The sequence below is a fragment of the Phoenix dactylifera genome, chromosome 5, assembly GCF_051530095.1.
Source record: "Phoenix dactylifera cultivar Ajwa chromosome 5, Ajwa_hap1_PhDact_Kaust_v1.1, whole genome shotgun sequence".
NCBI lineage: Eukaryota > Viridiplantae > Streptophyta > Magnoliopsida > Arecales > Arecaceae > Phoenix > Phoenix dactylifera.
Window position 1 is genome coordinate 31,141,532 of NC_143194.1, and position 14,970 is coordinate 31,156,501.

At 37.1% G+C, this 14,970-nt stretch overlaps 1 protein-coding gene across 3 annotated transcripts; it reads right to left on the reverse strand.

Annotated features, from left to right (window-relative positions):
* Positions 1 to 330: 330 nt before the first annotated feature.
* On the reverse strand, positions 331 to 14,458 carry LOC103696069 (TOM1-like protein 9). 3 transcript variants are annotated; one of them, XM_088722335.2, is made up of 12 exons: positions 14,420 to 14,449; positions 14,023 to 14,217; positions 9,860 to 9,938; positions 4,923 to 5,030; positions 4,632 to 4,730; positions 4,427 to 4,540; positions 4,060 to 4,220; positions 3,402 to 3,483; positions 2,947 to 3,032; positions 2,401 to 2,565; positions 1,493 to 2,007; positions 331 to 1,175 (listed from the first exon to the last, which is right to left on the reverse strand). In XM_088722335.2, exons 4-12 carry the CDS (start codon positions 4,923 to 4,925, stop codon positions 532 to 534), a joined length of 1,869 nt encoding a protein of 622 aa, XP_088578461.2. In that variant the 5' UTR covers positions 4,926 to 5,030; positions 9,860 to 9,938; positions 14,023 to 14,217; positions 14,420 to 14,449; the 3' UTR covers positions 331 to 531. The 3 variants fall into 3 exon arrangements, with proteins under 3 accessions (XP_088578461.2, XP_088578460.2, XP_088578462.2); XM_088722334.2 differs by lacking the exon at positions 4,923 to 5,030 and having other exon boundaries at positions 14,420 to 14,458; XM_088722336.2 differs by lacking the exons at positions 4,923 to 5,030; positions 9,860 to 9,938 and having other exon boundaries at positions 14,023 to 14,449.
* Positions 14,459 to 14,970: the final 512 nt, after the last annotated feature.

Sequence of the window (14,970 nt, forward strand, 5' to 3'; positions counted from 1 at the left end):
TGCTCTGCTTGCACGATTAAAGAAAAAATTCGAAAGTCAATCCGCAAAAGTTTCACTTTTACCTCTCCTTGGACTAACATGACAACATCCGAAGGCTAAGTCTCTGAGTTACTTCAGCATTTCTGAAATTTACTATCATCCACTAGGACTTGGTACTTAGCAATCAAATGCAGTTTAAGTAAACTTAGAGATTGTAAATATCTGATGCACACCGTTCAAGCCTTCAAGGACTTGCAACATTATAGATAATGTAACTTTTTTCTATAAAACAGCCATCAAGACTCTAGTCATTAACAAAAACTCTGAAACCTTGGGTTAATAAAAACAAAATGGTATCTTAAATCTCCCTAATCAATCTATTTCCATTTTCCCTCTCTATAATAAATGTACATGATTAAAACCAACAGACACAACATACAAACAGGGAGGCAGAAGAGAAGAATATTTATAAAAGAAGGAGCTAAAGCGAGAACAGCAAATCAAAGAAAAAAAATATAAAGAAACAAAACAGAAAGGACCCACTCACTGATTTTACAAGCTCCCAACTTTACTAGCAGAAGGTTTATTTGGCTTCGATTTGGCCATATTAACAAGATCACCAAACAGCTTATCTTCAGGCTTGGTTGGCTTGCTGGACTGCTGCAGGTAAGAAGAGGAAGTAGGTGTCTGATAAGAGGGAGTCATGTTCATATATATGCTGTTATCTTGCATGGAAAGCCCATACATTCTTCGAGAGAGCTCATTTGCACCAGCAGAAAGGTACATAGGTCTCCTCTGATCATAAAACTGAGCTTCTGGCTGCTGTCCATATCCATATAGTATTAGCTGACCTCCCTGCATGTGTGGTTGGTGCATTCCTGCCATCTGTCCTCCCAGCACTGCTTGAGAATAAATACCTCCAAGCTGGCTGTTCGGCATCAGTGGAGGATACATGCCTGCAAACTGACTGCTCTGCAAAGTCTGCATAGGCTGAGGTTGCAAGCCTCCAAGCTGGCCGCCTGGCAATAATTGGGGGTGCATGCTTCCTAGCTGGTTGCCTGGCATTGGTTGGGGAAACATACCTCCCAGCTGACCACTTTGCATTAGCTGGGGCTGCAAATTAGGCAATTGGTCACTCTGCACTGTTTTAGTTTCCCAGGGTGGTGGGGGGAGAGCTCCAGCTTGATCACTTGCATCTGTTAAGAGACATAATAGCAATCATAGGCCAGCAAATATGCACGTAGAAAATTATTGAAAACGCCCTCGGTATGGGATACTTGTTTTCACATGAAACAGTTTTGGAAGAAAGTAAACCCAGAACTGCCCTTGTTATTATTAATCAATCAGTAGTTTCATACAGCACTTGCTTCGTTCTGTCTCAATACATAATTTAGCGGTCTCAATCAATACCTTTAGTATAAAAAAGATTTCAAGCAGGTAGCCATAGATAAAATGTAGGCACATCTACAATCAAAAGCAGTTAGGATTCAAGGAAAAAGGTACCAGTGTTTACCATAGCCTAGTGCCTGCTGCTGTGGATTTAAGCCCTGAGAAGCCTGACCATTCCATGTAGAACCTGCATGGTTCAATTGGGCTCCTTGATCATACGCTGCCTGCTCATATTGAGGAGCGCCTGTGTTTGGGATGCCTCCATTTGGATAAAGGGCAGGCTGTTGTGGCTGCAGCTGAAACTGGGGTGCAGCAGGATATGTTTGTGATGCTGGAATTGTGGAATGTGAATCAAGAGAGCTGGAAGGATTGCCATTCCTATTGTTAGAGTTGTTTTGGGGAAACATGTCCACAAGAGCTAACAGGTTCTGATCAGAAACAGAAGTTGCAAGTGGTTCACTGACAGGAACAAGGGCCAGTGGATTATCATTTTTAGGTGTATTGTAGTCCTCCCCGCTAAGAAGGTCCATATGAGGATCAATTTTTGCTGCTGGAGTTGCTGAACCGTTGGATGCTGGAGGTGCAGGCAACAATAAGTGCTGAGGAGGCTGCTTACTTGTGCTTGCACCTGTACTGGACCTACAGAATTTTTTCACAAGCATCAAATATGGAATATGTATTGTGACTGAAATCAAAATACAAAATCATCCACTTAATTAGTGACTCATTTGCAATGTAAGCCAAAGAAAACCAAATATGTAGCTAAATATTTTCTTAAGTCTAATCTTGAGGACAATCAATAAACTATAAATAAGAAGTCCAAATTGATAAATTTCATTTAATCCAACTAATATACATGTCTATGTACCGGAAAACACAAGCAGGACATTCAGATCAAGGAGATTTTTGTACCCTTAGCAGCAGCTAATGTGTTTTAAGTGAACCAACTACAATGCACTTGAAGCTTAAAACTGACAAAACTTCATCACATATGCTGCATAAGAGAAAAAACAAGTGACTTAGCAAGATTACCTACGATCTGGCTGTACTGCAGAATCATCAGCATCTACTAATGCCTGAAGTGATTTGGGTTTTTCCACACGAACAGCAATACCTGCAGCAATGGCATCACGTTTTGCTAGCACACGCTGCAAGTCATCATTCAGAGAAAGTCCTTGGGCAAGTAATTCCTCATCCCTGTAACAACCAGAAAAGTTGTTATGCAAGCTGATAGACCATAATCTTCTTTACAAGACAAATAAGTTCAAGGGCTTTATGATACAATCTAACAATTGTCAAATTCAAAAGTGATAATCAAAGAAAAAGCAGGCATCTAACCAAAAGCATGACTTCTGCACGCATCTGTTCCAACAACAGCATTAAATGAATGAGAGAGTGAATGAATTAGTGAGTGGGTGAGAGAGAGACAGAGAGAGAAGGGGGAGGAGCTACATAAAAGAAGGGGGCATACACCCAAAAAGGATGTAGAACGTGCAAAAAATGCACTTCCAAAATTTTATCTATTTCCATTTACACTTATGCCGGACAAGAAGGAAAAGAAGTACTACAAAGACTTACGAAGTTGTGTTCACAAGCTGTACCACTCTTTGTTTGTAAGTACGGCACTGTTCGACAAGGTCAACAATTACCTCCTGCCTGAGTCCCTGCATATTGGCATTAACATGGCTCAGCAGCTGGGATTTTAATGATTATACCAACTTTGTATTGAACAATCATCGGACAAATTGGAGCAACAATATTTTAAAAAATAAATCAGCATGTGAACATTAAGAAACTTGAGTTTGGCAAATTGTCTGATAAAAATGTACGAATAAGCAGCCAAGTTAATGACAGAATTGATATTATCTTCAACTGCAGAATTTAGGAGATCATTTTGAGGAAAAAGATGCATCCAATGTTTTCAAGCATTAACTTATATGGTTTTAACAGAAGGAAAAAAAAAGTAACAGAAATATTTTCTCAAACAGTATAACAAATCACGTTATGATAAAAAGTGTCATATTGCAGGATACCTCTCTGTTTCCAGGATCTAAAGCATTAAGCATTTCAGCAAGAACATCCATGATTCCACGAGCATTCTGAATTTCTGTCAGGCTGATAAGATAAAGAAAATTTCAATCCCAAATCACAGCACTGGAACTTAGAATGTCAATCTGAATGTAAAAATTTGCAGATAGAATTGCACCCAACTATTGCATGATTCTAAATTAAGGAAAGGAATTTCTACTAGCTTAAATGATGAGAAAACACTTTATATAACCATTGTTTTTATTTGATTCAAGAGAAATATAAACAAGTTTATATTTTACACTAATAATTTGATATATCATTTGAAGGAAAAAAGTATTACTCATAACATAAAGTGATCCAGTAGCGAATATTTTTTTACTACCTCTTTTATCTAAAGTCAGCATGAAGTTCAAAGAATTGTAACGTATCAACATATTGATCACTTTATGTTTTTATCAAAAATTATTTCATATTAGTTCTAAAAAACATTTCTAAATGTAATTTTGGCTATCAGATTTAATATGTGGCAAAACAATATAGTGAAAACTAAAAAAAATGAAGAACTGGAATATTAACCAATGATCATATGCATTTACAAGTATCATACTTTGAAGATGTAGTATATTCCAAAATGTAGAGATCAGAAGTTAGGCACTGCACCTCAAAACAGGAAACTCAGATCCAACAGATGACTCAGGCACTTCTTGTTGATAATCAGGACTTCGCAAAGATGGTGGATAGGATCTCAGAGGTTGCGTCTGTGGAGGAGTAAATATAGGTGCAGACCTCTCGGGCCTCTGAGGAAATACAGCTCCAGCACGCTGATGTAGGGGGGAATTTTAAGAGAACATTTAATTAGAAAAAGAGTTTTTTGCTAGCATATTATAATTATTACAGCACTTTCTCCTACACTTAAAACAAGATAGGAGCTTTAGTCAGATAGTGTAACTTGCTTGGCAACAGGTTTAGATGGTAGACATATAGCTCATAACCTAGCTTAAAAAATTATGAACATAGTCTAGTATACCAACAGCTCCTGGTAAGCTGCATAATATTGTGGATATCTTGCCCGTGGACCACCAAAGGCTTCTTGCCAGGTATCTATTAATATTAAAATCTTCTCCTTGACATGAAAATCTGGCTGCAGAACGAAAAAGCATCAGACTAGTTGAGATTTTCATCATGAGGAAAGACATAGCAAAAATGGAAAATATTAAATGAGCTATTACAACCTTTCTTTTCACTATCTTCACCATCTCATGCAGTATATCTTTCTCTGCCACATGCATATGGACTATGTCTCCACAATTTTTTATCACTGTTTCCAACAGCTGAAATATGATAACAAGAGCCAAAGACTAAGCAAAAGACTAGATTAGTGTAAAATAACTGCAATATGAAGCCTTCAAATAATACAAGAACCATAGAAACAAATGATGCTTCTCAATTATTAAGAGCCTTAACCAACAAGTCTCGTTCAATCTAGATGATCTGACTTTAGTCGCTACCAACTGGATGCTCACCATCAAAATGTTCTAAGACAGGCTATCAACCAGATGGTAACCCTTTGAGTTGGTGCAAAAGTCCTGGCTGAGGCATCTTTATACAAGAGCAGTTGACTGCCATGAAACCTGAAGGACAAAAGACAGGCAGGACCAATATTTTTTTTCCTTCATTTCACACTTTATGCTTGTGCAGTCACCCAATGACACTTCAAAGTTCCCTTAGGCTAAGAAGCTAAATGCAACAGGAAGTGGAGAATTACTTATTATAAAATTGTAAACAATCTGAGACATCAATTATTAGCCAAAGAGCCCGCTTACAACATAGCCCTCAACATCTACTTAAATTAGAAAGAAAACATTTATGAAGAAAACAATATCTTCCTTACTGTCTTCTAGGAAAAAAAATACTTCCTCCAATTACTTGTTACATTATTTGTTCTTTCGAAAAAGGATCCTCATCACATCTTTATGAAGCTCACAAAAGAAGATGACAACTAAAAGGCATCAATGGACAACTGGCTCCTAATATTAAGATCACTTGCAGCAACATGACAGGATATTAATGTTTTGTACTGAAATGAAATAGGCCATAATTTATCAACTCATCCCGAGCAATGTCAATAAACTTTAGGAGGACAATGCAGAGATAGCCAGTGAATGTTTTGACCTACGCAAACAGCCAAACAATATAAAAATTCTCTTCATCCAAAAAGGTTAGAAAGTGCAATGGGCTAATAAAAAACAAGCCTAGAAGTATCAAAACATCTTCGAAACCAAGATTACAATCATGAGAGAAGATTTTTAATTTACCATAAATGGTGGGAAAGATAAAAGAGCAAAAGAAAACAATAAATTTGGTTGAAAAATTGAAAATCTAGAACAGAATATAATGTTCCTATCGGCTTCATGGTTGGATGATTATGGCTTGTACCTTAAGTCTAGTTTATGCAAAATGGACCTGCATCAAGGTTATTTGCATCTTATAGAATTAATTATTCTATGACAAAAGTATGGAGCATTCCATAGAGAGCAGTCATATCCCCTGACCATTGAGGGAAAAAGACCAGCCGACTACTGATGAAGCTCAACAAAGATAAGCAATTTCTAATGGTCTTGGGAACTGCCCAAAAAAGTTCATCATTTTGGCACAAATTTGTACCAACATAAGATAGAAGTGCAATTAAGTCTTGTAAAAGTACAAACTCGGTCCAACATAAGATAGAAGTGCAATTAAGTCGGAGGATTAAAGGGCTGGTCAACATGGTTGGCAGAGATCAGCATGTACTGTGCTGGTACTTTATTGGCGCCATCATGGGTGTGCCCCAGGCAGCATGCTAGTGCATGCCAAGCACTGGCATGGCATGATACATATTATGTCAGTGTCACACTGGCACAGCATCGGCACATGATATTCAATACTTACAACTGACAACAATGTAATTGATCAGTGAAATGACTTGTACAAAACAAATCCAGACCCAAACCATTGCATAAGAAAAGCTGCAGACCTATCAACCACACCTACCAATATTATAATCAAGCCAGTCTTCAAACCTTAGCTACATAAATATGAAGCAGGAGCTGATTCAAGTGGAAGCAAGCAAAAAGGACTTGAAGAAAGTAAGTGCCTAGGAAGCACTTGCAAAACAAGATTAAAAGATATTTTAAAGCAACTGCATCACCATCGAAAGAGGACTTTGGTTACTTAATTCTATGCACAGCTATTACACGTTATCCACAAGTAGCAAGCCATGCAAGATTGGAGAAGGTTTGTAGTCATCACCAGTCCATTAGCAAATTATGACAATTGAAGATTTACAAGTTTTCTCAGATATTACTATATTAGATTGTATTATATGAATCTAACTGACTATAACATCAGATTGAGGTGCCAGCTATATGTGCCCAATCATCACATGGCATCATCATGTGTCAGTGTATTGTAGACCGGGGTACCAAGGTATGCCAAACATTGGCATGGCACACACTATGCCAGCACCGAGCCATTAACATGCAATATTTAAAGCCTTGAACTGTATCGCATATGAAGGGTTACAAAAAGTTCATATTCTGTTTAGGTTATAAAAAGACAATTTGAAGCAGTACAATCCAAGAGATGAAGCACCAATTCCATGAAATGATACTGGTTGGCACAGGAATAAGGATCTTAAAGCTTTAAAGAATTTAATATCACAAGAAATTCAAGTTACAGAAATTTTCTGTATTAACATACAGTACTTCATGAATAGATATCTTAAGCAAATTGATATGAGAAGTGGGGTTTAACCTGGTTTTATTTGGGAGTTGCAGTGACATTTCGAAGGATCAAAGGAAATCTCCAGTTTGCTCATCAAGAAACTATAAATTCGATTATATATAAACAATGTAAGTCATTCACATGATCAGATGGTTTTACAGGATCGTTTTAAGAATATGGGGAGACTGTGATGGGTTAAGATAGAGGAGGAAAGGGAGTTAAAGGGCATGGTGCAATAAAATAAACGAGAATATTTAATAGGTAATATTGCACCACTTGGCACTGGAAAACTTCCAAAAGGTAGCAAACTCGCTTAAGGATCTCTTCAAAAACTCATCTTGCACCCGATTCGTAAACGTTTCCTTATTCACTTTTTTTAGAGTAAAAATGCTTCACTGCATCTGCACCTATATCCACTCCCACAACTGGACATGCTTTTGGTAGCTAAGTTGCAGCCTCCATATTATTTAGCTGCCACAGGTCAAAAGGTACAGATGTTTTAAGCATGAAGTCGCACCTGAAGAAAATATCAATGCTCTGCTGCCTTATTGCAATGAGACTGCATCATAGAATACATTGTAGAGCTGGTCCTTAATTTAAATGTTATATGTCATTCTAGCAATAAGAGGGAATGAAAAAGTAAAGAGATCCCTTCTCTTAAAAAGTTCCAAAAGGCTCTTATCCTCACTTTCCTAGACTTAGCAATATGGAGGCAAAAATTAAAAGAGTTAGAAAATTCAGATTCCCATGGAATCCCACTTAGGTTATAAAAATTTCATCCCCTTGATTTTGAAGGTTGTGCTTGATTCAAATGATACCACCTCAACAACACAAAAAACATAAAACCTATATGTTACACCTTGGTTTAATTGCCTAAAAAACCAAACGAAACACATGAAAACAAGTGTTTTTATTTTCTTCTTGAAAAGAATTAAGTTTTCTATTTCTAGACAGGGCTAAGCCCTTAGGGTTGAGTAGTTTTTCCAGGGTTTTTCGAGCCTTCTCTATTAAACTAAATTCCAAATATGGAAAAATGAAGCCTTTGAGTGTTCACATTTGTAGGCTTAATCAAATGTAACAGCATCAAATCAAGAAGATTTTTCTTCAAAATGTTAAAATTTCTGACAAGGGATGCAAATGACCACACACTGGGATATGAGTACAAGTACAATTGAGTAATAGCAATAAAGCAATGAAGATGGAGAAAGGCACAATGGGGATCATGACGGATTTTTCAAGTCTACACAAGGCGAGCAAAGAAACATCGCCTTTGGATTGACTTGGATGACCTAGGGCCATGATGGGAGCTTCATGAGCATCCTCAAACATCATTGGATCTTGCCAAGTTTTTGGTCTTAGTATCAATTTGTTTTTGTTCTACTTTTATTTTCTGTTTTAGCAGTTCTAGTCCATGTTTGGCTCAGTTTATTTGTGAAAAAGACTGAATTCAAGTGACTAAGTTCAGTCGCATGATTAGTGAGAGGTTCGAGGGCATTTTAGAAATAAAATTTGTGCAGGTTACTGTCCACGGTACTGTAGACTGAATAAAAATACAACAATAAGCATCTTTTAAGGGCTTCTTTTTAGGGTTCTTTACGATGATGGTATTGTATGCTTGCTTTTCAATGAATGAAGGAACTCTTTCTTCTTCTTTTCTGCATGTCATGGGTGGAATATGGGTGTGAGACCCCAGGGAATGAGTCCCTATTAAACCGTTTGAAATATCGGTACCCTTCTTCCTTTGTGATTCTCTTTTGCATCTAGTTTCCAGTTCTTTTTTCTTTTTTGAGAACAATTTCTAGGAGAAAAATGCTTATGTCTGACACCAATTGAAGCCAAAATGAAACTTTCAACTTCCCAGCCAACTTCCTCTATGTAAATATCTCTAAGCAGAAAAAAAGCAAGTATTATCCTAATAAATGGTTGATAATGTATCACATCGGTTTCACAAGAATAGCTAATACCTCCATATAGAGGACTATAGATACCCATAATAGTTAAACTCTTCTCAGAACTTAAAAATATATGCACCAAATCAACCAAGCATGAGCCTTTATTGATCATTAAACATGAAGCTTGGTTTCCTCGGGGTGAACTTTATAAATCTCCAATTGCCAATCATTTCTACTAAGCAGCATGTCAATCTTATTACGAACCTCTCAAAATCCTTTCTGACAACTTCCATATATTTTAGCTTAGGACATCTTGTCTTCTTGATAAACCCTTTGAAGCTCTGACACAATCTTTGTGGTGATAGGGCAAAGCCTTCATGACAAGTGATATGAGTTTCAAAACCAGTACAGTATGCAAGATATAAATCAGGCAAGTAAGAACCATGCATGTTCACCAGTGAGTATAGTTTAAACAAAATATGGGCAAACTTAAACATTTCATCAGGTTTTGATAACCCACTAAGGGTTTTGATGCAGATTTTTTGGTGGTAGGGCAGGCTTCATGTCAAGCGAATTGAGATTCAGGACAAGTACAATATACAAGATATAAATCAGGCAAGTAAGAACAAGGTGTATACAAGTTCGCCAGTAAGTAATAGTTTAAAGAAAATACGTGCAAACATAAGCATTTCACCAAGTTAGTACACAAGCCTATTACAAGCAACTCCAGAAAGTCAGTGATCAAGTATAGATATCTCAAACTTTATGTAAAAATTAAGGAAATGAAAACCATTTGTGGAACTTACTGTCAGTGCGAGAAGCTGAATCTTTGGATTCTTATGCCCAATACGTTTTTTGAGGGCTTTTATGGCATCTTTTACTTGTCTGTAGTCAAAAGAAGAAGAAGAAGAAGAGTAAGCATGGCATATGCCAGCTTAATAAGCCAGCATCAACAAGTATATGACTTTACATCAGAACATGAGTACTCTATATAATTAGAAAGGCATAAACTTACACGTGAATAGCAGTTTTTTCTACGTCCATACAAAATCATTTATATCTACATGATTTTGCATTAGGATCCTAGGGGTTAAATATGTGCATATTCTGAAGCAGAATCTCAAGAAAAAATGTCATAACCCCAGGGAACATGTCACAATCTCATGCAGAAAAGGTTCTGGTCATTTGGGCAAATAGGCAGCGAAGGTCATTGTCAAGCACATTGGGTGTGCCAGTGTTCTTGCCTATTTTTAGCAGAAATTAAAAACTTGGTCATCACTAAGAGATTGACAGCGGGCAAGGGACATAAGATATGCTGGTGGTATAGCTGCAAATAAGTCCCTCCATGTATTGACCCAGAGATGGAGAACTCAGTTCTTGCATATTCTTGCCTAAATGATGATAAGCATGAAGCCATTTGGCAAATGGGGATATCTGACTTGGCATCTCAAAACAAGAAAAATTATCTCACCTTCCACCACAACTAATGGAGTGCATCCTTCAAATTCTTTACAATGTTGCTGAAAAATAACTAGGAGAATAGGTAGGATAAAAGGCTTAACTATCAAGGCATATATTGGAGTATTGCTAAGGGTGTATCTGCTTAATAATAGTCTTTTGTAACTTTTTAAATAAAGAGTTACTTCCTAAGAAAAATAAATGTCTACCAACATTATCTGAGAAGTGATTCTACAAGAAAAAAGCTCAAAAGGTGCTTCAAGAAAAAACTAGCTGCTAGCTTCTTCCTTTTTAAGAACTTTTCAAAATCAGATGCAACACCATACACGCGACCTAAGTGGGTGGCTTTTTTCATGGGTTAGAACTTGATCCAAGACTTCTTAACCTTCCAATAATAAGAAGATTTTTCAGAAGACAAGTATGGGAGGGACTGCAACTAGACTTACATAAAATACTTTGGCTCATAAGCTAAGGCAAGCTAACCTCATCAGCATCTTGCATTTCATACCTTGAAGCATGAGATTCATCAATAGCCATGAAGTGGTGGTTTGCTTTTTCAGTTTAAGTGTTCACAAGGTCAGGATCATGGTTTTCTTCAATCCAAACCCCACCACAAAACTAGCTATAATAAATGGCCGTCACCCACAATGGATGTTAAATTCTTGTTGAAAAGGGAAGGACCCTACTCCAACTAGAAATAAGTCTCTTACTAATTCCCTCGCAGTGTGTATTCCTAACGATCACTTAGTTTTCTTAGAGAGTCTTCCTTAAAAAAAGCTGGCTCGAAATCAAGTTTGATGAGGTTACAAATAACATCAAGTGAAAGCACTTTATTCATGTGCTTCAATATTTAATGAGTGTAATAATTGAGGGGGGGCTTTCGCTAACAGGAAACCACATTAAGATGAAAGCAAATATAGTATTTTTTTTATTTTGTGGCACACTGATAATTGTAATCCAACTCAATACATTGCAGTTGAATACATGGTGAAATCTATACATTTGTATGTTCTTGCATCTAGTCTAAAATCTTGCTCCTACTCCTCATGCACTCACTTCCTAAAGCTTCCATACCTCTTCCAAGTATCTATATGATCAAAACAAAAATTTACTATAGTTAACCTTAGATCATATTTGTGTCATTCCTTATCTTATCTTTTTTGAATACCTCCATCAAGTGATTATCTAAAACTTAATAACCAAATACATAGATAAGGAAAAGTTAGTATTTAATAATATCCTTCCTAAGCACTTCCACACCCTTGATTTCTTTAACCGATCGAATTTCACATTTCTGAATCTGCTCTTGCATCTGGTCCTGATTCAATCAACCAAGAACAGATGCTAAAGAGGCATTGGTGAATCATTTTATCTTTCCTTTTTTTGAAAAAGAAAAAGGGACATTACAATCGAAGTTTGATAAAAAATGACAGGATAAGATTTGATCATTTGAACTTATTTTCAATTTGAGAAAACAAAATAGGGCAAGAGAGCCAGGCAGACAGAAGGAAAGTGGAAAGGTATAGGAAGATTTAGAGAGAGACATTTTTTTTTCTTTTTGATAAATTAACTCTCTATCACACACACAAACATAACTTGCATACTAATTGAAAGCCCGATAAAACTTATCCTTCAATCCATCATGCTATTCTCTTTTTCCTTATTATCATTTACTCTAGGTACTTCTTATCAATCATCTTTCCTTAAATTTATCTTAGCATCTAGCAACCTTCTCCACCACTACCATAAAGTGATCAAAAGCCATTCTCCAATAAAGAATCACAAGCAACAACCCTTGTCCCAGCTATGTGTTATCAACCTTATGAGGCCAAATTTGCAATTCATTTTGACTAGGGGCTGAATTGGTCATTGCCAACTAGTGTAAATCATTTCTCACAACTTCCATTAACGTAAATCTTTGAAAGGAATAGATCTAAAAGACCATGTATCAATATATTCAGATTTAAGCATATTCTAAGTTTTTAACATTGTCTCCTGAATGAATCAAGATTGTGTCCTATACGATTTTGGGATAGAACATCATATTTGAACTAGCAAACCCTGTCTCTCTATGCTTTTTTTCTCGCACATCTATTTTGGTACTACCCAATTGCACAATCGATCAGCTGGCATGGCTACTTGCAATGCAAATGATTGTGAAAGTTGGCATCCCACCATTAGTTTTGTAATTCTATTACTAGTGAAAACAGTAGAGAGAGTTCAGACACTTTTTTGTTCCTCCATAGGGCTAGGAGGATCGACACCACTCAAAGTGAATCTCCGGCGGTTGGTTTCCATGAAGCAGGCCTTTTTGTCTTCATCTCTATTTCACTTTCTTCTTTTGTATCAGATATATAACAGCTGTTATCAGGGCATTGACTGGACCATGATTACACTACTAGGGATCCTAATTCACAACAATTTAAAATAGTTAAGATACTTGTACAAGAACTAATAGGCAGATAATGAAGATTTAGAGAAGGATTAGACCAAATAAGTGTTTTGACTAAAGACATGGACGCTGTGACTGGAGAATTTCAATTTGGGAGTAGAGACATCCAACATGTCAAAGCTCATGAAGTTCAAGGACAATGTCTCAAACATCTAAATTGTGTCCTTCAAGTGTTCTTTCATATCTAGGAGTTGCCATGATGCGAAGGCAGATTACAATCTTCTTGTACTCAACACTGTCTACAAAGCTGGAGCTTGCAAACGTTAAATTCCCTTGCATAAAAGACAAACAATTGGCAATCGGTTTTTTTAGAAAAACAAAAAAAAGACTGTATCTTAGAGATTCTAACCCTGATGGCAAAGTCATCTTGAGGTTGGAATCTTGTGTACTTATTCTGTCTCCCCCCCCCCCCCCCCCAAAAAAAAAAAAAAACAACACCACACATACAAAAAAGAAAATAGTAGATGTAGGGGTTTTCGATTAAAGGCATCTAGTTATTTCCGCATCTAACTAGTTAAGTGATCATTTCGGGTGGTTATCACAGAAGGACCAGTGACGACTTGGCAACAGACCAGTTGTCGCCTTGTTCTGCTTACCCTTGTATCAAGGAAAATAGTACAATATTCAGATTCAATTTTGTTCGTTTGGAGAACTAGGAGGCCGACGACCCAAGAAGTGAATTTCGGGAGGTTAGTGCCCTCAGAGCATATTTTATTTTTCTTATTTTCTATTGTCCCTTATTTAAATCAAGAACCTATTCTCCTACAACAAAAACTATATAGAACCCAACCTTACAATTCAAACTTTTGCACAAAAAAACCCACTTTTGCTTCTAAATATTACCTGTCAATGAACCAGGTTCAAGAAAACAGGAAGCTTCCGAAATAGATCGATTGGAAAATAACAGTGGGAAACGAATCAAGAATTCCACATATTCAGCGGGAAGAACATCTTATCTAATGATTACCTCCAAGAAATTCAACCCAGAAGCGAATACACGTAAAATTTAACCATCGAAGAATTTAACAGCAGAAAGGAATAAAGGCTAATAGAGCATACACAGGGTCGCGATTGAGGATATCGCAGATCTCGAGGTTCATCGCCCAATCCGGACCGATCAGCATGTCACTCGTGGCACGCTCCACCAAAGAAGCCGCCATGTCTCCAACAACACGAACCGATCCCAGAAAAGAACGAAAAACCAAAACCCTCGAACGCAATCAAGGCGAAATCCGGCGCTCACCGACGAGGATCCTGGCAAATCCGGCGAATCCGACGATCAGAGACGAGATTGGAACCCAAATAACCCCAAGAAAAGAATCCCTAGACGAGAAGGCCGTCGAATTCGAAACCCGTTTAGGGAGTCGTCGGTGTTATATTTTATCCCATTCCCCTAAACCTTTCATTCTAAAACCCCAATGGAAACAAAAAATAAAATAAAATAAAAATCTCTCGCCTTTCCGTTCGCTTCTCGGCTACAATCCCCTTCTCCGTCGAAATGCTCTCAGGTTTTAAGAGGAAAGGGGCAGGTTTGACCAATAGGGTGCCTCCACGTATCGATGATAACGAGGTAAAATGTTTCATGTTCTCCTCTTTGGAAATGTAGTGAGCTTTGACCTTTTTACCCAGCAGTAAAAATATTGTGAAAAGATCTACTCCAAGAATGGTAGAAAACACCGTTGACCGGGGGGATCAGGACCGTCAAAGATTGCTTCCTTGCAATTTTTTTTTTTTTTTAAGGACTATAATAGAATTTAGTTATCATGGAAGATCTTCATGTCTATCTTTTGAAATATGATAGAATATATTTATCAGAACCATTTGAATCTTCAACCTCTCGATCTAACTCATCTGCTTGATAAGGTCAAATTGTGCAGTTTCCTGTTTACATCGAGGCAAGAAAATTTGGTCTACATTTAAGTTGCCGCAGGCTTAGGTTGAATTTAAGATCAACTACATAATGATGCCATTATTTTTGCTTTGAGCTATATTTTTTTTTCTATGTGG

Bases quoted from the DNA above. Each gene is read 5' to 3' on its own strand.
- LOC103696069 (XM_088722334.2), bottom strand. From the start codon at position 14,123: ATGGCGGCTTCTTTGGTGGAGCGTGCCACGAGTGACATGCTGATCGGT. The intron at 4,221-4,426 runs GTATACTAGACT...CCCCTACATCAG, and splicing joins CAGCTTACCAGGAGCTGTTG to CGTGCTGGAGCTGTATTTCC. The intron at 3,484-4,059 runs GTGCAGTGCCTA...TTATCTTATCAG, and splicing joins TCTGAGTTTCCTGTTTTGAG to CCTGACAGAAATTCAGAATG.